The sequence below is a fragment of the Macaca fascicularis genome, chromosome 6, assembly GCF_037993035.2.
Source record: "Macaca fascicularis isolate 582-1 chromosome 6, T2T-MFA8v1.1".
Lineage (NCBI taxonomy): Eukaryota > Metazoa > Chordata > Mammalia > Primates > Cercopithecidae > Macaca > Macaca fascicularis.
In genome coordinates this window covers 61,321,656-61,346,953 of record NC_088380.1, presented here as the reverse complement: position 1 = coordinate 61,346,953, position 25,298 = coordinate 61,321,656, and the positions used below count along the sequence as shown (strand labels likewise).

At 46.0% G+C, this 25,298-nt stretch overlaps 1 protein-coding gene across 1 annotated transcript in view; it reads right to left on the bottom strand.

The window, feature by feature from the left end:
- Window positions 1-641: 641 nt before the first annotated feature.
- IL31RA (interleukin 31 receptor A) overlaps window positions 642-25,298 on the bottom strand; it is a 55,393-nt gene continuing 30,736 nt past the window's right edge. The window contains exons 6-14 of the mRNA XM_045393721.3: window positions 24,339-24,418; window positions 20,905-21,121; window positions 17,509-17,691; window positions 16,333-16,434; window positions 15,378-15,524; window positions 13,158-13,298; window positions 9,915-10,008; window positions 8,563-8,644; window positions 642-6,846 (exon numbers count right to left, since the gene is read on the bottom strand). Coding sequence (XP_045249656.2) covers window positions 6,361-6,846; window positions 8,563-8,644; window positions 9,915-10,008; window positions 13,158-13,298; window positions 15,378-15,524; window positions 16,333-16,434; window positions 17,509-17,691; window positions 20,905-21,121; window positions 24,339-24,418 — 1,532 coding nt within the window. The 3' untranslated portion in view covers window positions 642-6,360. The remainder of the gene's footprint in view (window positions 6,847-8,562; window positions 8,645-9,914; window positions 10,009-13,157; window positions 13,299-15,377; window positions 15,525-16,332; window positions 16,435-17,508; window positions 17,692-20,904; window positions 21,122-24,338; window positions 24,419-25,298) is intronic.

Genomic DNA, 25,298 nt, shown 5'->3' with positions numbered 1-25,298 from the left:
GGGTGGGCGGGAGACAGAGAAAACAGCAGGCACCTGCCACTCTGAGGTTTCCTGGAAGCCTGAACAGGAACAAGTCAGGGAGCTCCACGGGTGGTGTCGCCTCAGAGCAGAGAGCTGAGACCCGGAGGAGCTCCAGGAGTGGGAAGGAGTCTGGAATAGGAAGACAATGAGAGCCCAGGTGTGGGCCCCGGATCCTCCACAGGAAATGCAGGCAGGAGTCATTTCCTGCAGCAAAGAGTGTAATGAGCTGCCGAGTCCTGGTCACCTGGAGCCCTTTCCCATAGCCACCAGGCTCCCCTGATCTCTCACATATTTACATTGTGGAGTCTCAGTTTAGATAGCTGAGTAGGTAAAACTTTAAGACAGGGTCTTGCTCTGTTGTCCAGGCTGGAGTGCAGTGGCATGATCTTGGCTCACTGCAATCTCTGCCTCCTGGGTTCAAGTGATTCTCCTGCCTCAGCCTCCCGAGTAGCTGAGATTACAGGCGCCCGCCACCACCACGCCTGGCTAATTTTTGTATTTTTTGTAGAGACAGGGTTTTACCATGTTGCCCAGGCTGGTCTCAAACTCCTGACCTCCTGATCCACCCACCTCGGCCTCCCAAAGTGCTGGGATTAAAGGCGTGAGCCACTGCACCTGGCTGAGTAGGTAAAACTTTAATATAGAAGTATAGCATTACATGAAAATAGTATAGAAGTATAGCATTACATGAAAATGGTATTATGGCTTTTTTGTATGGAAGGCTCAAATACAAAAGCATTTTAAAAGCTGTTCCTATTAGCATAACTATGTTTTCATATTCTACTTAATAACAGACTTCTCATGCACATGCATCACAGATTGCATCCGTAGGTGGTCCATGTGTGGAAAAGACCACATACCCAGTCTTCAGAGATGGTTCTCTTGGGGCCACAGACTCAGTCTTCCTAGTCGGAAAACTCTGCATGTCCTTTCTAGTTTGCATATTTTAATTTCCACTTTAAAGTGCAGACCACAGGACACCTTTCTGGCATTTTAGTCCACACTTATATTGAAGTTGGGCAGGAAGAGAGAATTCTATTCCTAAAAATGAAATGCATAGTACATGTATCTCACTTCCCATGAACAGCCACAAGAGCGTTGCTGAATGCAGGTTTTGCCCTCTTGTGGAGTTCTGCCCCTCCCCTGCCCCTCGCCTCTCCCCAGCCCTTCTCATCAGCACACAGCAAGCGTCTTGGGCAGGACAGCCCTGCATAGAGCTCTATGTCAAGGGCTAGTGTGGCCAGGGGACTCTTCCAGCATAGATTGAAGCTGTTTGTGCTTCAGAGCAAACTCTTTCCTCACTGACTCCAGTGTCCAGAGGGAATGAGGACTGCTGTTATCCTTTGTCATACTCCACTCTTCAGGACCACCACCACCCCCCACCCGCCACAATAAGAGTGCAAGACACTGACCACACTACATATTTTGATTACAGGTAGGCTTGTCAATAATCAACATTTACATAAAAACAATTAACAAAATACACCAGTGTGAAATTTCTTTTTCAAATGCCCTACAAAAACAAGTATTTTAAAAGTCAACCAAGTGGCAAAGTCCACCCGCTGTGCTGAGGGCCTATTGAGTCCCTCTTATTTCTAGCAACTCAGCTGGTCTCTCAATGCCCCCAGGAGCATGGAGGCAGAGAACATTCTGTAATGTCAACACTGGGACATGGCAACAATAAAATAAAAATGGGAAAAGTTTAGCTTCACAAGGATTAAAGGAATACAAATAACTATAAAGTTTCATTAACTATTCCCGATAAACTGACAAAATCAAGTTCACAGTGGTAGACAGCTGATTCTCAGTGGAAAAGGACAAAGGATCCGTCAGACATGTCTGGTGATACTATAAATCAGCATAACCTTTGATGCGACACAGTCATGCAAAATATGACAACCATAAAAGTCTGACCCAGCAATTCCACTTTTGAAAAAACAGCCCCAAAGAGACAGGACAAAGGTGAGAAAAGATAAACGTGTATTGCATTGCACTGTATACTAGGAGGACTTTAAACGAATCCTATCGACCAAGGGATGCCTTAGCAAACCACACCATGCCAGCATGCCATGGGGTTCTTCGTGGACGTTCAAAATGCTTTGCTCATGCATGAATTTTTATATATGAAATAACTGAAAGTAAAGGGAGAACATAATGTATTCAGTATGATTTGCAATTAGCTGAAAACGTGTACAGGTTCACACAGATCACGTCAGGAGTTAATTAAGCATGACAAATAATTGCTATTTAAAACTCTTGGGATTATTGTTGTAAAGTTGAATTTAAAACAAATTTTAAATTAGAAAAAAGAGGGGACACCTAGAGGTGAGTCTCACCCATGCGAATGCTGTGTGTGGATCTAGAAGGCAGAAGGTAGTTGAGGCCACGACTTCTCAGCCTCAGCTGACGTTTCTGCCAGATAATTCTTTGTCGTGAGGGCTGTTCTGTGCATTGTAAGATAATTTCCAGCATTGCCGGCCTCTACCCACTAGATGCCAGTAGCACCTTCCCAGTAGTGACAATCAAAAATATCTCCAGGCATCACCAAATGCCTGAGGTTTGGAGGCTGGGGGTCAAAATCACTCCCGTTGAAAAACCACTGGTGTAAGCCACCAACTCTCAACCTTAGCTATGGGAAGGGGACGGGAATTTAGGAGGGCTGGTGGAAAACCAGTGTGTGTGGGCCCTTCAAAGGCGGCAGTCCCTATTTGGTCGGAAATTCAGAATGACATATCCTGATTTCTTTTTAATCTGCAGCTAATTTCAAAGTTGAAACACAGTGGCAGTCTGAGTTTCACGTCTGTGGGTTGCGGTAGGTGTCCACCGTACCCCACAAAAAATTGTCCACAAATTTTTTCTGCAAAGGATAAATGTTTTCGGCTTTGTGGGAAAAACTCTGTTGAAACTACTCAACCCTGCCTTTGTAGGGGCAAGCCGCCACAGGGAATAGGTCAACGATGGGCATGGCTGTGTTCCAATTATACTTTGTCAACACTAAAATGTGAATTTCATGGACTCCTCTTGTCACAAAATGTTATTCTTTTTGTTTTCAACCATCTAAACGGGTCATTGTGGCTTTTAGTTCATGAACCTACAAAAACAGGGCCTGGATTTGGCCTGTGGGCCAGTGCCCTGGGCGGCAGGGTGCCTCCTGCAGCAGGAGTAACTAGGGGCATGCGGGAAATGGGGACAGAATGAGACTGGGGTGGACTGGCCAGCACAGGCTTTCCTTGCACCCGGAGCATCAGCAGAGTGGCCGGAGGGATCCATACTGGGGGCCTCTCCTTTTTCATCACTCCCCATCTCCTGCCTCCTTCAGACCCTTGCATGTTTTCACACCGCTGCCTCCCAAGACACCAGAAGGAACTTGTGGTCTTTTTATTTAAGCCACAGATTGGCTTCTCTGTCATTCTTCAAAAATTTTCTGCTCTTACTGTTAAAGAAAGGCCACTAACCTAGCTGTCTGCATGGATCCCAGGGACTCAGAACACTGGTTAACAGGAATTTTATCCATTTTTAATGACCTTGCTAAAACACAAGTCTTCCTGTTTGTGTCCTCACAATGTCTCTGACAGTAAACAGGGAAAACACAGATGCCCTTCTCCAGTCACAGAGGCAGTCCCGGGTGCCCAGAGCTGGGACAATTGGTGACTCGATCCAGGAGAGGAAGAAACCAGCGCTCTGAACTCTGAGCCCGCATCCTGTGAATCTGCTCAAGAGAGCTAAGTGTGTGGCCCACCAGTGTGTTTTGGGGACTCACAGAAACAGCTCCTCCCATCTAGAGAGAAACAGACACCATCTTCCCACCCCTCAAAGGTAATAAAACCATGGAAAATGATCAAAGGAGGCTGATGGAAGGGGAGAAAGGAATGAAAAGAAACAAGAAAAACAATAGGAAGTGTTAAAAGATGAGAAGCTCTGGCAGTGGGGGAACAAAGCAGAAGATAGGGGCAAGAGGAGAGAAAGGAAGAAGAAATGAAACAGGAAGGCCTGGGTGCGGATTTGCAAATTGTCCAGGAGGAGACGCTTCCGGCTTTGATGATGAAGGAGCAGAGGCCAGAGGGCAACGTACTTATCTCTGGAATCTACTCACAGGAGCCACTGGGGATCCATTTTCTCTCCCATCAAATTCTTAGATTTTAGGTTCAAAAGCATCTACATCCAGGTGTGAGACAGACAAGTTTGTGAAAACTAATTCCAGGCTCTCTTCTCACCCACCTCCCACAGAATTTGAGAAAATTCCCCCAACTACGGGTGGGCAGGAGGGTTGAAAGAACAGCTGTGGGAGTACCTGTGCCCTCCCCCATCCTCGGACCAAGACAGGAGGCAAGGCTAGAATCTCCCCGTATGTTCACGAATCCGAAGGTGGGGTTGCCAAAGGCTCCATCTGGAACTCTGGGGACAGTGGGCTCACAGAAAAGCCCACACCACAGAAGCGGTGGCGAGCAGGGAGAGCAGACATCAGGGGCGGTGTGAGAATAGGACGCATCCCTTTTGTTTGGTCCCTTCCTACACCTGGACCTGAGTGCAGGACAAAGCGTCAGGGGCATTGCCCTAGCGTCCTGTTCCCCAGTGCCCTGCCTAGGGCCTCCCTCATTCCTTGCTGTACCAGAAGTCAGTGTTCTGTAAACCGCAGTACCGAGTCCTGGGTGGGGTGGTTAGGGGATGGCTGCAGCCGCTGGAGATGTTAATGAGGACGGAGCTTTGAGGAGCAGTCACACCTTCCTGTACCCATAGCAACGAGGCAGCAATTGGCTAAGGTGAATGGCAGATGACCCAACGGGGACAGGAGGGACCATAGTAAATACACGAGGCCAGAGTCAAAACCACAGCCGGACAAATACATGACCCAGAGGACTCCACTGAGTGACCAACTGCCCGACAGATGCTGCGCCATTGAACATCCTCGGCACTCAGAGCCAGTCCCAGGCAGGACACGGGAGGGCAAAACCCCAAATGTGACTGAGTCACAAACCCAAGACAACTCCGAAATCATCATACTGGGCTGAGGTTACTTTGAAGTTTCAGGTCTCAGGCTAGCAATTAGTTTTAGGAAAGTAAAGTGATGTTTTGCACACCTGAGTGGGTGGCTTGCGAAGTTCACACTTGCAATCCTAGTACTGATTCCTCACACTCGCCTAGAAAAAATACCATCAGCCTTCCTGGCTGGCAAGTGCTGGGTTCACTGCACCTTGGGCCACTCACTCATTGTCTCGCCTGCCCTGATCTCACCAGGCTCCTAGTGACCTCCCACAAAGGTCAAGGGAGTCACAGCTGACTCTGTCACTGTAGTTACAGGAGGAGCCCAGTATCATCTCAGTGCTGAAGCCAGCAATCCACACTTTCGTGAAAGGCTCCACTAATAGTCACAAGCTCTGTGCTCAGCTAGAGCGAAGGAGAAGAAGTCCTCCTGCTGGGGTTGCAAAGCTGCTAAGCATTGCATATTCCCAGGCCCTGCCCTGCTGCATCCGGGAAGAGGCCTTTTAAGGATATGTTCAGTAAGCATTCCTGGGCTCTGAGCCAGTATGAGGGGCCAGCGTCCCCTCATACTGACAACCACTGCAATCTCAGGTGCCTTTCTGCTCCCAGGCTGGGTGCTGAATAGAAGGGCAGCGGCAGCTGGGAAGTGGCCCCGGGAGACTGGACAGAGCTGTGCCCGGCAGCGTGCATTCCCCAGGGCCCTCCCCATTCCTTGATTTTTTAGTAGTCAATGCACTCTAAATTGGAGGTGAGGATTCTCAGGTGTGGTGTTGCTACAGACACTTGAGATCTAAGAGGATGTGAGGAGCCTCAGGCACCCCCTTAGGAAGGTCCACTCCACCTCCAGCCCCAACTGTGGGGAGAGAGGAAGGCTTCAGGGCTACCTCGTAGGGGAAGCCCAGAGCCCAAACCACCCAAAAGCCAACAAAACAGCTGTCCTCTGGCAGCAGGGAAAGGCCTCTGGAACTCTGAGGCGTAGCCCCAGCAAAGGCTGGCACCATGACGCAATTCCTAGGAGGCCAGGTATGTCCACCTTGGGGGTCCTTTGGGCTCAGAACCTGGGCCCTTCCTCCAAAGCCAATCTGTCAGGAGGCACAGCTTCTGTGAGAGCTTGGTATCTGAACAAAAGAAAAGAGATTGCTGTTCCTTTCCAAAACTTGGGCTTATCACCATCCCTTCTTCCCAGCACAAGGTCACACCTGTGCCGACCAAGTTCAACTGGCAGCTCAAGGGCAGGGGAGACTTTAACCCAGGCAGGATGTGGCGGGGCCAAGCAAGCGCTGCATGCTGAGTCTTGACATCTTCTCTGGCAAGGGCCATCCACACTGAGGCCCTGAGGGTCTCATGCTATGGTCGCATTTAGACTTCTCCTTTGGTGTGCTCTGGAAGTTTTTGAGACACAAGAAATTCCCTGGTTGTCACTGAATTTTTCAAATACGGATTTGGGGCCGCTGCCTCCCACACATGGTCTGGTGCTAGACTTTCTAGACTTTGACCAGAAACGAGAAGCTGCTCTTCGGCTTCTAGGCAGGTCCCTTCTGGCATCCTCGAACGTAGGTATTGGGATTTTCTGGGAGGAATCTCAGGTGAAACTGGGAGCTCCTCAAAACTTTTCCCCAGGGGACAGTCAGCCCTGAAGGGGTGGGTCACATACTCATTCTTTTCCCCTCCTAAATTGTTTTCCTGACCCGTTCTGGCTTCATCTGTGAACATTTCTTGCAGAACATTCCCAAAGTTCACCACCGACTTGTCAATAACCAACTTGTCACTGGGGGTGGAACATGGTTTTAAGATCCTGTCTTCTGTGTTCACAGAGTCATCAGACTCCTTCAGGTTTAGCTTATCCTGGCAAAGAAAAAGGGACATCCCAAGTAGTCATTTAGAAGTCACACATAACATAGCCAAAAACTTGTTAGGCTTGGGACAGCAAATGCCCACCTCCGGAACAGCCCCCACCTTCCTCCCAGGCCCAGAAGTGGTGCCCAACCCTCTCCATATGCCCTTCCACAGAGCTTGGAAGGAGTGGCACATTTCCTGAGAAACAGTGCCCTGAATTCAAACAATGTTTTAAATATATTTATATATGTGTATATAACTTTTTTTTTTATTTGAGATAGGGTCTCACTCCCGTTGCCCAGGCTGGAGTGCAGTAGCATAATCACCACTCACTGTAGCCTCAACTTCCCAGCCTTGGGTAATTCTCCCCCATCAGCCTCCTGAGTTGCTGGGGCTACAGACGCACACCACCACACCTGGCTAATTTTTTTATTTTTTGTAGAGATGGGGTTTCGTCATGTTGCCCAGGCTGGTCTTGAACTCCTGAGCTCAAGTTATCTGCTGCCTTGGCCTCCCAAAGTGCTGGGATTATGGGCATGAGCCGCTGCACCCAGCCAATTCAAACAATGTATTCTGCTAGAGTGTGCAAGGCTGTTTTCCACATCATCCCATGCTCACAAAACCCCAGTTAAGATGGAAGCACCAAAATTACAACTCTTAGGGATGGAAAAACCACATCATAGAGTCAGACTTGTTCAACCTCACCAGAATATCAGAGGTGGCCTCATGGCAGGGACAGTGACTCTGTCATTTGTATCCCTAGGGCCTAGCCCAGTGCCTGGCATGTAGTGAGTGATTAATAAGTGCTGACTCTAGAGGCCCAACCTGCAGATTATTCAAAAAGCATGTTAGTTATCAGAGAGCACTGCCTATGAATTCGTTTACTCTCTAAATGACATTAAATAAGCAGGAAAGTAAATGGTATAAATCAGTCTAGTATACCGGACTGGTAAGAGGAGGAAATAGAAAGAAAGCCCATTATAACAAAATGCCCATGCTCAAAAAAGACTTCTGAGTTGGAACAAGGACTAATATTCAAAATTTGTGCATCAAGGAAAAACTGGAAACAGCCTTTCAGTAGTAAGGATTTAAAGGTTATATTTGATTGGGCTTGTTTCTACGTAAGCAAGAAATTAAACCTTAAAATTTCCCTAACAGTTTTCCACTTAAAAATTTATGAAAATGCAGGGTTTCTAGTTAAGGAATACTCACTAGAAAACCCCAGTGCCAGTTAAATAAAGCCAAAGCCTGACTCTGATGTCCCCAACCTGAGAAAAACAACATGAGGCAGCCTCAGACTGCCATGCCCATCAGCATTCCCTGGTGATATTTAGGCAGTCTTTAGATTAATGTGCTCCTGGCTGCTTTGTAAATGGTTTCAAATCCTATAGCCAGGCCTCGTCTCTCTCTCTAGCCCATCGGGTCAGGAAGGGTAGGGCCAGTGTCTTTATTCTGCAGCATCCTTTATGGGACCAGTTCCACCTGGGAACACACTGGGTCCTCACGAGCCTGGTGAAGCCCTTTCCTCTTGTCAAAGCGTGAGGTCAAAGTCGTTCCAGGAAGGCTGATTCCATCTGCCCCACCTGCCATTCCCTGAGACTTTTCAACTCGAGTTCTCTTGATGTGAACCTCGAAAAAAGCTCAGCCTAGGACTCTTCCCCATCTCCATTCACCTTGTCTACCTCCCACAACGATGATTTCCTTAATAAAAACAGAAGAGTTTACCTTGAAATCATCTCCACGCCATGTGGCTATACTACTTTCAGCAGGGTTGGGAACACTGGGCCAACACAGGTGAGTCAATTTGCTAATGAGAGAGAAGATTTTAAGATGGGAGGTGAATCCAAGAAGCATTAGCACCATATGGCTGAGTCAAAAGACTGAGGCTGTGCTAAAGGGAATTGTAAGTTTCCCTCCTAAATAAGGGCATGTCTGCCTGATAGAATCTGGGAAAGTGGAGTTGTTCTGCGTTGTGTGCTGGGGAGTGACATTGCAAGTTCTCTATGGGATGTGATCAAAGGAGACTCCCCATACAAAGCTTATCTTCCCCTCTCTCCCATCCGGGCATCTCCATACCTACCCCAATGCTGTAAATTGCACCATCACAGAGTCATTCCTTTGAGGCTTATACTCTGGGAAGGACAAGTTTATAAGGTTTTACAAATCTTATAAGCTACCCACACTTTCCTGCAATGGTTCTCGAAGTGTGGTCCCAAGCAGCAGCAGCAGCATCACCTGGGAACTTGTTAGAAATGCAAATTTGGGGCTTTACCCTAGAACCACTGAATCAGAAACTCTGGGGATGAGGCCTGATTCTGATGCATGCTAAGATCAAAATGATTACTTAAGTGTATAATGTACAAGAATCTATGCTGGTGGCTTGGTTACCACCTACAGTTGGTAACTGAGGTTGATATTAGCTTAACTAAGTGCAGCTGCTTGACAGAGATGACTCACAGCTGTCTAATTTGGAGAGCCAGTTCAACCAGGGAAGGACCATTAGGGTGCCATAAAGCTCACTGCAGAGAGAAAGTGTAAGACCCTGAAGATGTGCTTTCTTCCCCACAGTGGCCAGGGCAAGCAGGGCAAAGGCCCCTGCACCCAGACCCTCACTGCACTGCAAGCAAGCAACAAGCTTGCACCTGCAGACGACTGGCCAGCACTCCAACACCATGGAGACGCTGTTCCCTGCTCTGCCTGAGACAGAAGCTTGCAAGAAGGCCTCCTGCTGCAGCCGGGGCCCCGCTAGACACTGAGAGAAAGGGCCTGCTCTCCAACTCCAGTCTCAGATGGCAAATGGAGCAGACAGAGTCTGTGGGGCAGCTGGCACTCTCCTGGCCTCAAAAAGGCCTAGACCTGGGCATGGAGCTCTGGGAAACGAAAGTGCTTTTGCTTGGTAAGAATTCTGATGAGCCACTGAGCGTGGCCTTTAATAACCTCCATAAATATGCACCAAGTTAATAAATGAATGAACACCCCTTAATGGTAGAGTGCCCTCTCCTACGAAGCACCTATGATGACTTCAACCCCTTTTTGTCCCTGATTTTTAAGGCACCCACTGTTGTCTGCAGACTCACTTGGGTTTTTTGAGACCATATGCCACCGTCAGGATAATGAGAATAAGAAGGCCTCCACCAATCAGAGAAGTTATAAGGATAATCTCAAAAACACCTTTGAAAAAGAAAGAACAAAAGTCAGTAGTGAGTTCCTCACCTCCTTTACAAAAATCAGTGATTAACTTTTTCTTCTAGTAGCTTCAGCAACACAATTTCTTATTAGTTTTCTTTCAATTAAATTCCATTTCTTTCCACTAAAAAACCCCCAGGTCAGGAGTTTGAGACCAGCCTGGTCAACATGGTGAAACTCCGTCTCTACTAAAGATACAAAAAATGAGCTGGGTGTGGTGGCATGCACCTGTAATCCCAGCTACTCAGGAGGCTGAGGCAGGAGAATCGCCTGAACCTGGGAGGTGGAGGTTGCAGTGAGCCGAGATCGTGCCATTGCACTCTAGCCTGGGCGACAGGGCTAAACTTCATCTCAAAAACAAAAACAAAAACAAAACACAGAATTTTGTGGCTCCCCATCTAGGCATCTTCTCCCGGCAGCATTCATTCCAACAGCATTCATTCAGTGAATATTTATTTAGCACTTACTTTTTAATTTTTATATATATTTTTTGAGATGGGTCTTGCTCTGTCGCCCAGGCTGGAGTGCACTGGCATGATCATAGCTCACTGTAGCCTCAAACTCCTGGACTCAAGTAACCTCCTGCCTCAGCCTCCCAAGTACCTAGGACTTGCAGGTGCAAGCCATCAATCATGCCCAGCTAATTTTTAGGTTTTTTTTTTTTTTTTTTTTTTTTTTTTTAGAAGGAGTCTCAGGCCGGGCGCGGTGGCTCAAGCCTGTAATCCCAGGACTTTGGGAGGCCGAGACGGGCGGATCACAAGGTCAGGAGATCGAGACCATCCTGGCTGACACGGTGAAACCCCGTCTCTACTAAAAAATACAAAAAACTAGCCGGGCGAGGTGGCGGGCGCCTGTAATCCCAGCTACTCGGGAGGCTGAGGCAGGAGAATGGCGTGAACCCAGGAGGCGGAGCTTGCAGTGAGCTGAGATCCGGCCACTGCACTCCAGCCTGGGCAGCAGAGCGAGACTCCGTCTCAAAAAAAAAAAAAAAAAAAAAAAATAGAAGGAGTCTCACTCTGTCACCCAGGCTGGAGTGCAGTGGTACATCTTGGCTCACTGCAACCTCCGCCTCCTGGGTTCAAGTGATTCTCCTGCCCCAGCCTCCCTGGTAGCTTGGATTACAGGTGCCTGCCACCAAGCCCGGCTAATTTTTGTATTTTAGGTAGAGACTGGGTTTCACCATGTTGGCCAGGCTGGTCTTGAACTCCTGGCCTTGAGTGATCCTCCTGCCTTGGCCTCCCAAAGTGCTGGAGTTACAGGCATGAGCCACTGTGTCCAGACAGCAACTTTAGCTAAGGTGTCCAAGGAAGGAGTAAAATTCAAGCTGATCTTAATAGTGAGAAGGATCCAGCCATGTAAAACCATGGAGAAAAGCATTCCAGGCAGAAGAAACAGTGGATGCAAAAGCTTTGAAGCAGGAACAAGGTAAGGAAGATAAATTGGGGCAGAAAGCAGTAGGAAAAATGAGGTCAGTAAGGGACAGATGATGAAAGACCTTGAAAGTTATAGGAAGGAGTTTGGATTTTCTTTAAAATATAATAAAAGTCACTGGTGGCTTTTAAGCAGAGAATTCAGGGTTTGAAACTCTGGCTGCTGTGTGGAAAATGGATTATAGATTATCAAAAACGGAAGCAGGGTGATTTATAATCTATAGACCAGGGTAGGAAACTTCTAGGTTCCAGGGCTGGATCTTGCTTTCATTTAACTCTTGGAGAAAACTCCTTGAGCTGATGAAATTTGTGCCCAGTGTTGCAAAACTTCAATATAGCTTTAAAAAATTTTAAACAGCATATCAAAAAGAGTTCCTAGAAGGCAATGTTAGTCCATCAAAACAGAATATGTTTTCTCTGTAAAAAAAAAATGTCATACTCACATTTTTCCAGAGTCATAAAGCAATTTTGTTCTTGAAAAATGTGATGCTTAAGAGGCTTTCAAGAATATTTCAAGCAATTTTTAGCTTGCCTCAGTTATTGCAAAAACTTGGCAGTGTCCCTTCACTTTTGATCTAAAAAGTTGTTCATTCTTTAAGACAGTTTTAGTACGTACTTAAAAATCAAATCTCTGTCACTCAAGGACTTAGCAAAATTAACATATTTCTCTTTCTCCCATTCTCCTTCCTACTTTCTGCTTCATCCCCCCCTCATTCCATCTGCCTCCCTCTCAAATATCTCCCTTAACCAGCCATCATATGAAGCTACATTTTATTTTACATTATTTGTTGTCTGTAGTAAATATTTCTTGCTATTTTTTAAAGTAAAAAGTAAAAGTGGGTAAGTTAAATATATCATATGCCTTTTTGCTCAAAAAAAGCCTCCACAAATGATGAGGTTAAGCCCCTTCCTATGGGTCAGTGGTCCTGTGTTAACCAAGGTTTTCCCTTGAAGGCCCTGTTGTACAGTGATACGGTTTGGCTGTGTCCCCACCCAAATCTCATCTTGAATTATAGCTCCCACAATTCCCACATGTTGTGAGAGGGACCCAGTGGGAGATAACTGAATCATGGGGGCAATTTCCCACATACTGTTCTCATGGTACTGAATAAATCTCATGAGATCTGATGGCTTTATACGGAGAAACCACTTTCACTTGGTCCTCATTCTCTCGTCTGCCACCGTGTAAGATGTACATTTCGCCTTCCATCATGATTGTGAGGCTTCCCCAGCCACGTGGAACCGTGAGTCCATTAAACCTCTTTTTCTTTGTTAATTACCCAGTCTCGGGTATGTCTTTATCAGCAGCATGAAAACAGACTAATACATACCGTAACCTATGACATGCAGAAACTGGTGACTGTGAACGGGGAGACAGCCTTGAGACGGGAGCTGGTTTGGTGCTAAGACTGAAGTTGGCATTAATTTGACACCTCCTCCTCCAGATGATTTGTGGCTGCCCAAGAGGAACGACCAAAATGACCAGCATTTCCAAATTCAGCTCTCAACTTGCTTGCTCTCTCCCCTCCATCTCCTCACCTATATGCTTTCCAGGAAGGTTGGTGAGCCAGAGAGCAGGGTGGCTCTTTTCACCTAGGCACTGCCCTTTCATTTGACTTCCTCCAGCCTTTGGCAGATGTCATTTCTCTCTGACATAAGGTAAACATGAGGGAGAGGTACTTAAGGCTTGAAGGAGATACTCACTGAATGACAATGTCTTGAAATTTATGCTGGTCCCGTTGATTCCCCCAGCACTGGTGCTGGCCATGACCCGAACAGTGTAAGAGGTCTTTCGTTTCAGGGACTCCAGGCCATACTGCAAGATGCTGGAGTTGACTGTCTTGGCTAAAGCAAAAATACAGAGATCAAACACCACAGTCAAACCAGACTGAAAATTGTGTCCCAGTAGCACCAAAATAAGAACATTGGAACCTGTGCTTCCAAGCTCAGCTGTCTCATAGTCTGACCCCTATTCATGTCCTGCTTAAATATTAAGATGGACCAAGGAGCTCAATATAAGAGCTAGAACTATAAAAACTCTTAGTAGACAGCATAGGATAAATCTTCATGACCTTGAATTTCACAATGGTTTCTTAGATATGACGCCAAAAGCACAAGCAGCAAAAGAAAAAAATAGGTTAAGCTGGATTTCACTAAAATTCAAAGTTTTTGTGCATCAAAAGATAATATCGAGAATGAAAAGACAACCCATAGAACGGGAGAAAATATTTACAAATCATATATCTGATAAATAACTTACATCTAAAATATATAAAGAACTCTTATAAACTCAATAATGAAAAGACAACCCAATTTAAACATAAGAAAAAAGATTAAAAAGACACTTCTCCAAAGAAGATATATAGGCCGGGCGCGGTGGCTCAAGCCTGTAATCCCAGCACTTTGGGAGGCCGAGACGGGTGGATCACAAGGTCAGGAGATCGAGACCATCCTGGCTAACCCGGTGAAACCCCGTCTCTACTAAAAAATACAAAAACTAGCCGGGCGAGGTGGCGGGCGCCTGTAGTCCCAGCTACTCGGGAGGCTGAGGCAGGAGAATGGCGTGAACCTGGGAGGCGGAGCTTGCAGTGAGCTGAGATCCGGCCACTGCACTCCAGCCTGGGTGACAGAGCGAAACCCCGTCTCAAAAAAAAAAAAAAAAAAAGAAGATATATAAATGAGCTGGCCGGGCGCAGTGGCTCACGCCTATGATCCCAGCACTTTGGGAGGCCGGAGTGGGCAGATCACCCGAGGTCGGGAGTTCAAGACCAGCCTGACCAACATGGGGAAACCCCGTCTCCACTAAAAATACAAAATTAGCTGGACATGGTGGTGCATGCCTGCAATCCCAGCTACTTGGGAGGCTGAGGCAGGAGAATTGCTTGAACCTGGGAGGCGGAGGTTGCGGTGAGTCAAGATCGTGCCATTGCACTCCAGTCTGGGCAACAAGAGCAAAACTCCATCTCAAAAAAAAAAAAAAAAAAAAAAAAGACATACAAATAGGCAAAAACTACATGAAAAAATGCCCAACATTATTAGCCAGTAGGGAAATGCAGGTCAACAAGATAACCACTACATACCTACCAGGACAGCCATAATAATTTTTTTAAATGAAAAATAACACATATTGACAAGGATGCAGGGAAATGAAAACCCTCATACATTGCTAGTAAGAAATGTGTAGTGTGGAGTAGTCACTGTGGAAAACAGTTTGGTGGCTCCTCAATAAGTTAAACTAGAGTTACCGTATGATCCAGCAATTCAGCTTCTAGGTATATGCCCAAAAGAATGAAAAGCACAAACTCAAACAGATATTTGTACATAGCAGCATATGTTCATAGCAGACATCTGTTCATAGCAGCCCTATTCACAGTAGTCTAAATTCACAGTAGCCACTAAATTGTACACTTTCAAATGTTTAAACTGGAAAAATATTTTACATGTATTTTACCATAAGAAAAAATTATTTAGCCTCAGCAAGAATCCAAGCCTTGCCCAGTATTTAAGATGTCAGGAGATACAGTGGACTGAAGAACAAAAGCATGATTTGGCAGGGGCAGTAGAAGTCATGGTGACAGGGTCTGTTCCTCCTCACTTTTTAAGCCAGGCACGCCATTCCTGGGAATGATGGTCGGGGAGCTCCCGGGAGGTCAACGCAGGGCCCAACCAGGACAAATTATATCAACTCCTTCCATTCCCACAGGACTCTCCTCTCAGGTACTGTCACTTCACTCTCATTTAACCCCCAAAACCCCAAAAGGCGGGTACTCTTGGCCCCATTTTCAGAGAGACTTAAAGAAGCTAAGCGACTCATGCCAGGTTGCAGGTCACAATGAGGTGGGGGAGCCATGCCTATGACAGATTTATCCATAGCATCTATCTGGGGCTTGGGGTTTTTTCCCACTTGGCTACAGGTGCGCTTACAGAATCCTTTTCCGCCTTCAGCTTGGTAAAAGATGGTGTAGTTGCAGATGATACCCTTTCTCTCACTCTTGGGAATATCTTTCCATGTGATCGTGACCGTCTTCACGCCAATGTTCTCCACCTTGGTCTCAGGACCTTTTGATGGAACTGGAAGGGACGGGGGATAAATGATAATCACGGACCACACTCCAGGAGATCGTTCCCCTACAAAGGCTCTGGCCAGTACTCAGACCAGACCACAGTGCGGGAGGCGAGGGGTGAGGGTTGAGTAAGGAACTGATGAATCAGCTTGTTTGGGAAAATTATTTTCTAGAGCCATCTCTCTTAAGCAAGAAGAGAAGTGGCATCAAGACCACTTGAAAAAGTCCTTTCTTATAGACGGCTCACTCCAATTTGGTACCCAGCTTTTTCATTCATATCTGTAAAGTGCAGTTATTATCAAATAGTTGAAGAATATGGTTCCATAAGCTACCTCTGAGTGGCAGAAGATATTTTCCAATGTTGAATCTGGAAGACATGAACTTCCAAAAAGATAAAAGTAAAGCTTGAGCAATTCACCAATAAAGCCCTTGCTTATTGCTACATAATTAAAAATAATTTTTTAACATCCCTAGCTTAGGATGAACTCTGTAGGCTCCCTGATGTGGTCTTAATTCAGTGTTATTGCTGGTAGCAGCTCTATTTGCACTGTTTATTTGTGACTTTGGGCAAGTTATTTCACCTCTCTGAGCTTTAATTTTCCATTTGTGAAATGAGGGGATTGGACTCAATGATCTCTAATGTCTACCCCAGCTTCAGAATTCAGCAAGTTCATAACATACAGAGCTCACTACAAGATGAAGCACAAATGAGCCCTAAGATGGCTGGGAATGAGCTACAGGCACTTGCAGCCTTATTCACATGTTGGACAGGTCCCACTGTTTCCTTTTCCCCACAGGGCCTTGTCCATACATACTGCCTTCTTTGGCATAAGCCTGGATGGAATATGGCTCGCCAACTTTGTCATGCAACATTGGATACACAGAGATGTTATAGCACCAGAAAGGTTTTAATTTATCTGTAAAAAAGAAAGAAAAAAAAAAAAAAGCGTAAGTGCAGAGCATGGCAGAGTGGAAGGAATACTAGACTGAGTTATGGCCAAACACTTACGGAAGATATTCAATTTCTCTACAGTTTCCACCTCTGGAAAATAAACAGGTTAGGTTGAATGGTCTCTAATATCTATTGCTTTTCTCAGGTTTTCTAATTAATTCTTATTTTAAAATTTAACTTTTTAGCTTTTCCTTTTTTGGAGGCAGGGAATCCCCAGGTCTGTTCTGACCAAATACTGTTGCAGCAGAGAGATCCACAGGATCGCTGAACACACTGCCTAATTAAGTCCTAGAACAACATATCATCACCCTGTGGATCTCAAACACTTCGAATTCTATCTCCTCTACTTGCCTGCATCCCTGTGTGTGTATTATTCTTAATATGGATGTTTGAAGCATTAAGAAATGATTGTAGTGACAGGATTAAAAGGGTAAAGCCTCATTAGGGAGGCTGAGGCAAGAGGATCACTTGAGCCCAGGAGTTTGAGGTTACAGTGAGCTATGATCGTGCCACTGCACTCCATCCTTGGCAACCAAGCAAGACCCTGTCTCTAGAAAATAAAAATTCAAACAAAATTAAAAATAAAGAGTAAAGCCTCACTCGTGTATCTTACATAGGGCATGGACTTTCCTGAAAAGAAGGCTATTCCTGTAACAATCACCTGGGAAGGTGGCCTAACTCTTAAATAGGCAACCAGAACTGAAGGAAGTATCCTAGGTAGGCCAGCTGGGATCCACACTCTGGAGTTACCCGTGGGATGACCCAGCTGTCCGGGAAGGGCTCTCTGATGGTGGGTGTTAAGATGGTGTTTTCCACCTGGAGACCGGTCAGATACCTGGTCTGCTTGTCACCCACAGCTTTCTGTGCCAGCCTCGCCTTGGAAATACCAAGAAGCGTGTCACTTCATTAAGCTTGCACAAGCTTGTCAAATGCTATTAACCACACTAACAGCTTTGAAGTCAAAGTTAAAGATCTAAAACTGGATGAAAATGAAACTAAACCCTGCACTGAGGGAACCTGTGGGTTCCTCCCTGGCTACCTTGCTGGATCGTCCAGTTCGTGGCCTGAGACACAGATTCCCAGGAAAGAGTGGGGTGCTCTGAGTCCATGTCCGGAAACCATTCAATCATCCAAGTGTTCACGTCTAGAGCAGAGCTTTGCCACTTCACCACTAGCTGGTCCTCAGCAAGGCAGGCCTGCATGACCTCAATGCACCGAAATGCTGAAAGGAGAGAAAAGGACTGCTTCATAGCTACCCACCTCCTTCCCCAAATGCAACAACCACATTGGCATCCTCATTGCCTCAACTGTAAAACAAGGCCAAAGTTCAGGATCTCCACGGCAGCCTCCCCGGATGGCGCTCTTTTCCCTCCTCTTATTGCATCCTTTTTCCTTACACAACACCTTTGAGGAGTAAGTGGCTTCTTAATCTTCCTTTACCTACCCCAAATTAACCTGTTTGCAGAAAAGGATCTCAGTAGAGAGTTGATGGCTAAAAAGACTTACCTTCCACAGGCGTCTCTGCAAGTCAAACAGAAAGGAAACCTGAGACAGAGAATCTCCAAAGGTAGAATTTCAGGCTCTGGGAATTGTGTGGCTGGGAGGCTGGGAGATGGAGACCCTAAAATCATACCAGGGAGATGGCTTCACGCTTTCACTGTATAGTCTGGCTCTACACAAGCTGGATATGAATTCCTATCCTCAAGGCAGCAAGTATTGCGTTTGTACCAGAAAGATAAAGACACTGCCATCCAAATTACCCAGTATGGATCAATACATAAATGGCAACATTTTCTGCGGGACTGGCTAAAAGAATCTGGAAACAGGTCACAAGGATTTATTTAATAAAAAATTTGAGTGTGTGGCTTCCAATCCAATATCTGGAACTTAATATGAATCAGAGAGAGATCTTATTGAAAATGTTCGAACACACAGAAGAGAAGAGATCTATTGGAGGTATAGCGAGGCAGAAAGTGGAAGGTACAAACGGCGGGGCTCAGAAATTCCAGGGCATGCTCTCCCCTCACCCAATCCTCACCAGCTTAGCACTCCTCAGCCTGCAAAACTGGAATCCATGGGAAGAGCGTTTCTTTTTCTTTCTTTTTTTCTTTTTTTTTCTTTTTTGAGGCAGAATCTCACCCTGTCATCCAGGTTGGAGTGCAGTGGTGTGATCTTGGCTCACTGCAACCTCCACCTCCTGGGTTCAAGTGATTCTTGTGCCTCAGCCTCCTGAGTAGCTGGGACTATAGGTGCATGCTAACACACCCGGCTAATTTTTTGTATTTTTAGTAGAGATGGGGTTTCACCATGTTGGCCAGGCTGGTCTCAAACTCCTGACCTCAAGTGATCTGCCCAACTCAGTCGGTCTCCCAAAGTGCTGGGATTACAGGCATGAGCCACTGTGCCCAGCTGGGAAGAGTGTTTCAATGAATGCCAGAGATGATCCTGGATGCAGGCACAAAAGTGTCCTGCAAAAAAAAACCCCAAAAGCCTTTTGAAGCTGGAAGCCAAGGCCACATGTAGGAATCTGGGGTGGGGACCGGGGGTCCTGCATCCTGCTGTTCCTTGGCAACAAACCCCAGCAGGCTGTGTGTATATTTAGTAGTCTTGTTCTTGTAAGCCACAGTAGACGGATCCTTTTCCCAAACAGGGCCCTTATGAGACACTCCAGGGGCTAGTCCTAGCAGCAAGGCCAGGTAATTTGTCAACCTGAAAAGGTAACTCTGAGAAGGACAACTGAGGCATGGAGGAAATGTGAAGCCACAGAAGGAGCAGAGGCTGGGGCAAGAAGCACAGAGCCTGGAGATCGACCCCACCTAACCCTAGGGCTCTGAGTTTCTCCTTCCAGCCTTCCCCTGCTCACCACCTGGAAGCCTCCCCAGCCAGTCCTGGCTGAAAGTCCCTGCTGGAGCCTTGGAGATGTAACTAGACTCTTCTAGCAGCCAATGTTGGTGCTCCACCCAGACCCACTCAGCTTCCTTCCTACTGTGTGCATGTGTTTTGCTTGACTGCGATGACTATGAGACGTCATTTACACTCTAGAGTCCCCTGCAAGATCCAGTGGGAACCCCCCTCCCTGGGGCTTTTATCTCAGATTGTACCTGTATGGGTTGAATTGTATCCCCCCAAAGTATATCCCCAGTGCCACAGAATGTGACCATATTTGGAAATAGGCCACTGCAGATGTAATTAGTTAAGACAGCGGGCCCTTTATAAGAAAAGAGGAATCTGGGCATGGAAACAGAGACACACAAGAAGCTAGCCATGTGAAGACTGAAGCAAAGATTGGATTTATGGGAGTTACTGGAGCTACCACAAGCTAATGAATACCTGGGGCCACTACAAGCTGGAAGGGGTAAGGAAGGATTCTCCCCTAGAGACTTTAGGGAGCATGGCCAGCCACCACCTTGACTTGGGACTTCTGGCCTCCAGGACCATGAGACAATAAAGTTCTGTTGTTTGAAGCCCCCCAGTCTGCAGTGCTTTGTTTTGGCAGCCCTGAAAGCCCACCTTCGTCTCAGCCTCTGCCGTGTCCTGGCCTGCTTCGGCAGCTTCCTTTTCTCATCTCCCTGGAGGCGTTTTTTTTTTTTTAAAAATGACTTGCCCACAAATCCTGGACTGAAGAAGCCAAGATTAAAATAGCTCCATGCTATTTTAAGTGTTGGGAATTAGGTTAAAAAAAAGAAAGGAAAAATCGACAAAAAATCCCTGCCCTCACGACGCTTACATCCTATTGAGGAAGAAAAAGGTCGTAAAATAAATAATTTATAGAATAAGGGATAGCACTAAGTTTGAAAGAGAAAAATAAGAGAGAAAAGAGGAAATCTATTGTCTGCAATTCTTTGAACGAAAGTTTTTTTATTCCAAAACAGGATAAATATGAGTTTGCCTGGGAGCAGTAATACGTCAAAAACTACTCAACCAAAACTGTAATGAACAATTTATTGGCAAGTATAAACACTAGAATTTTTCCACAGTGACAAATGGAAGGGGAAAAGGAAGAAAACAGGACAGCAAGCATTAAACCAAGGATGGGGATGTGGTGAGTCCCATCTGTGGGGAGAAGAGTTCAAGAGCAGCTTCGGTCACGGAGGACAGATGTGACAAAGAGGACAGTTTCACAGGACTCGACCCAGCTTACATTCACCCAGACCAGAACAAATCAAAGCTGCACACAGAACTTCTAGGCATATGGCTTTCTATTCTGTAATTTATAAGGTTTCTGATTTTCAACACAGGCTTTGTTCCAAAGGAACATGACTTCAAGTGGTTCATTAATTACCAGCAAATTCTCATTGCTTCACCACCACATAAAAGGCCCCACTCCATTTTTGTTTTGACTCAAGAGAAACAGCCACCCTTGAGAGCCCAGGGACTGCTCCTTGGCCAGTCGATGGGACCAGGCACCTAAGGAAGAAGCTGATGCTCTACTTACACTTTTCCTGAATGGCTGGAATCCTCAGGGTGGTCACTGGAGACTTCCCAAGAGAATTATAAGAAATCATAGACACCCAATAGCTCTCGCCTCCCAGATGCAGTTCAAGCTGCTGGTTAGTGGTGTTCACTGTCTCTGTGAGGTTAGTGTTGTTTTCTGGAAAGTACCATATGTTGTAGCCAAGTGTTTTCTCTAGGACTGGGGCTCCTCTTGCCTTCTGAACCCAAAGAAAACAAAATTTATTGCCAATAACAAAGAAAAAGAAAGGCATTGAGACAGTGAGAAGCAGTGGGGGTGAGGGTGGGAAGTAAGGCTAACTATTAGATACTAAACTACAATGAGGTAATTACCCTCCAGGGATGAATAACACATCCTTGGCTGTGATATTAACCCTTCAAGTGCCAGAAGAGGGGATTTACTAAATTTTGACTAATTCCATGAGGCTAAACTAGAAGAATGCCCAAGACAATGTAAACAAGCCACCCTTATTTCCTTCTGCCTATTTCTTTCCCTCCATCCTATTCATGTAGAGGAGTAAGGGCTAAAAAGCTGACACATTCCCTCTGAGCCCATCCCAAGTCTGGTCTGGCCCTGAGTCATCTCTTGCCTGGAGTATCCAAGGGTTGGAGAGCACCCTATGCCCTAGTCTTTTATTTCCATGCCTCTCCCTCTGAGAAGGGAGCCAGCTTCCCTGGACCAGGCACCCCAGCCAGGCATCCTAGCTAAGAGGGCTGCCCTACCAGTCCCAAGCGCTTGGCGAGAAGTTTAAGGTAGAATCCTGAGGACTTTAAGCTAAACTCTTATTTTCTGCCTTGAACTTGGGCCCACTCACCAGTATTTGCCTAGAAGACAGCATGGTGAGTATTTCCCAGAATTTATAGGGCTTCCCTTTCTGTTACTGATTACACACATAGATGGAGCGGAATGCCTGAATGTAAGTCCAGGACTTACAAGTGGGACTTTAGCAGGCACTTTGTCCCAGTGCCTTCCCAGTTCAGGAATTTCCTTCACACTTGCCTTGGCATAAAAGGTCAGCTAGAATCTTCCTAATGACCAGGAGCCTTTTATTTCTAAAGATGACCCATTTTCTTTTTTATTTTATTATATTTATTTATTTATTTATTTATTTATTTTGAGACAGGGTCTTGCTCTGTCACCCAGGCTGGAGTGCAGTGGCCTGATCTTGGCTCACTGCAACCTCCACCTCTTGGATTCCAGCGATCCTCCTGCCTCAGCCTCCCAAGTAGCTGGGATTACAGGCGTGCACCACCATGCCCGACTAATTTTTGTACTTTTAGTAGAGACAGGGTTTTGCCATGTTGTCCAAGCTGGTCTCGAACTCCTGACCTCAAGTGATGCCCTCGCCATAGCCTCTCAAAGTGCTAGGATTACAGGTGTGACATTACAGCCCCAATTCTTTTTTAAATAACATATTCTTTTTTAAATAATAATAAAAATTGAGATATAATTCACATTGCATAAAATTTACTGTTTCAATGTGAGTTCAATGGCTTTTATTAATAGTATGTTCAGTCATGCAACTATCACTATTATTTAATTTTAGAGCATTTTAGTACATTCTTTTTTAACCAACTCAAATTCTTAGCGAGCTCTTTCCTCTTGAAGGTGGGAGGGGGAAAAAAAAGACCAGACCCACCAAGTGGTGGGGAGGAGGTGGGCACTGAAACCCATCTTCTCTACTTCACAAGCTGCCCTACTTGGCCCTTCGCCACTGCTATGTAGCTAAGACCACATGTGGGCGTGTGCGGTTGTTGGCTTTCCTCCCCTAAAAATGTGTTGCCAAAATCACTTGTTTTCATTCTTGATGGCTGAGAAAGACAGTACAGCATCTGGGATTGATTCTCTAGGATTCCCCAGCATCTCTGGCTGCTGTCCCATGTGGCGGTAGAGCCTTGGCAACCCAGGGAGTCCCATAGCCTGCAGGTGTGGAGGGAGTGGGCGATGGTGCGGGAGCCTCCAACCCTGAGGTAATTGGAATGTCATCTGGCAAAGCAGGACACTTGCTCCATTTTCAACAGGATTTTGAACTTGCCTGGACTTCAGCAAATGTGAGCTAACATCGTGAGCATTTCCTGGGAATTCTGGAGGTACACGAAGGAATTCTGGCATCTCCCTCCTCTCCTCCTTCTTCTTCCCCACGTTTTCACTCTTTTTTTCTCCATCTGCCCTTTTCCTTTCCTGTTTATTGCCTTGTCCCCCCATTTTCTACTCCTTCTCTCACTTTCTTCTCTCAGGTCCTCTTTCCTCCTCCTCTTCTCTGCATTCCCCACCTGACTTCTGTTCCTCACTCCCAGGCCTCCATCCTAGAAAGGACCATGTGGTCCCTCTTCTGTTTTTGTGCCCCACTGTTTCAACACACGTGTGCCATATATGTTGCCAATGACTCGAGGACACACCAGCAAGCTGACCCTGATCAGAGCTCTTCTTAGATGGTTGGGTCGGGAGGGGGGTTCCAGAAACTAGTCAGCAGAGGCTTGTCAGTGATAGTGTCCTCCAGAAGGCCATGGTGCCTCCTGCACTTTCACTTTCTACCTTCCTCAAATGTTAATGTTTCAGACCAAAGAGGACGGGGGCCAGGGTCTGTCATGTTTGGGCCATCTGCAAGGTGACCTATAGGGCTTTTTTGAGCTGGCCAACCAATGTGAGATTTGGGGCATCATAAAGCCCTCTAGGGAAGGAAATTCTGGAGGTAAAATTTCAAGAATCACAGTTTTTGGAAGGGTAAGAGACCAAAGGCTTTTAAATAGGATAAAGAAACAGGCTGGGCATGGTGGCTCATGCTTATAATCCCAATGCTTTGGGAGGCTAAGGTAAGAGGATCTTTTGAGCCCAGGAGTTTGAGACCAGCCTGGGCAACATAGCAAGACCCAGCCTCTACTATATATATACACACATATATATGTATGTGTATACATATATGTATGTATATATATATTTAAATTAGCTGGGTGTACTAGCACACCTACCCAGCTACTTGAGAAGGTGAAGTGGGAGGATAACTTGAGCCCAGGAGTTAAAGGCTACAGTGAGTTATGATTTCACTACTGCACTCCAGCCTGGGTGACTGAGCAAGACTCTGTCAAAAAGAAAGAAAGAAAGGCAGGGGGTTGGAGGGAGGGAGGGAAAGAGAGAGAGAGAGAGAGAAAGGAAGGGAAGGGAAGAAAAGGGAAAGAAGGGGAGGGGAGGGGAGGGGGAAGGGGAAGGCAAGAGGGGGAGGGAGGGAAGGGGAGGGGAGGGGAAGGAAGGGGAGGGGAGAGGAGGGAAGGGAAGGAAGGGAAGGAAGGGAAGGAAGGGAAGGAAAGGAGGGAAGGGAGGGAAGAGAGGGAAGGGAGAGAAGGGAGGGAAGGGAGAGAAGGGAGGGAAGGGAGGGAAGGGGAAGAAAGAGAGAGAAAAATAACCCAGAGGGAGGTCACCTTCCATAACAACCGCACTGGCCTTCTTCCATCCACCTCAGTTGGTTTCAGGACTCTCCACAGTTCCAGGCCACATGGAGCTGTAAGGAACAAGAATGAGGTACTCAACCCAGAGAGAAGGGAGTTGCAAAGGAGACAGGGAAGGTGAGCTGGGCAGTTGGGAAGGATTTGCTCGAGGGAGCCAGTAGGAATAAGGTGAGGAGCGGAGGGATGGCAGCCTTGCAATGACCAAAGATGTCTTCATTTTGTGGTCAAGGAACTGGAATCACCCAAAGATAAAAAATAAAACCGCTCTTGAGTCTGATGATTTAACGTAAGCTAAAGGAGAAGCATAATAGGCCCCATTGTAATATAATTTGTCTCCCAAATCTAGATCAAAATGTGACTATCTCATGTCCTCTAGACATAACATATATATTAAAGCTGGGAATGACACAGATAACTCACAAGGAGATATATGTATATACAATTTATACCAAGTCTGCTTCCAAAAAAATAAAACTACATACTTAAGATGTTATAAAATATAAGAAAAAATTAAATGACAAAGGAACAAGAAAATAAGCTTCACTAGGTCCCTCCTTGAGCTCTAAATTTAATGCTGGTTTTTCCAAAATAAAAAAGAATCACATTGAGGTGCCTATTTCTTGTGGCCCAATAAAAAGGAAACCTAGAAATTTGTATGAAGGAAAACTATTTTCTGGCTACGAACACTGAAATCATAAATGGAATTTATCACGTGGATCTCTTCAAAAAGGACACAGAGTAACGTAAAAGCCAATATCTGCAATCCCAATAGAGCAAAAGCACAGAAATATCATATATGCGCATTTTTCATAGTTGTTTTCCATAAATAGCTAGGGCGTAAATCCTGACACATGCCTTTTTCCAGTAAACAACACGTCTGAGACAACAGTCCAAGTGTACAGGCTTCTGATGATCTAATCATACAGGGATGAA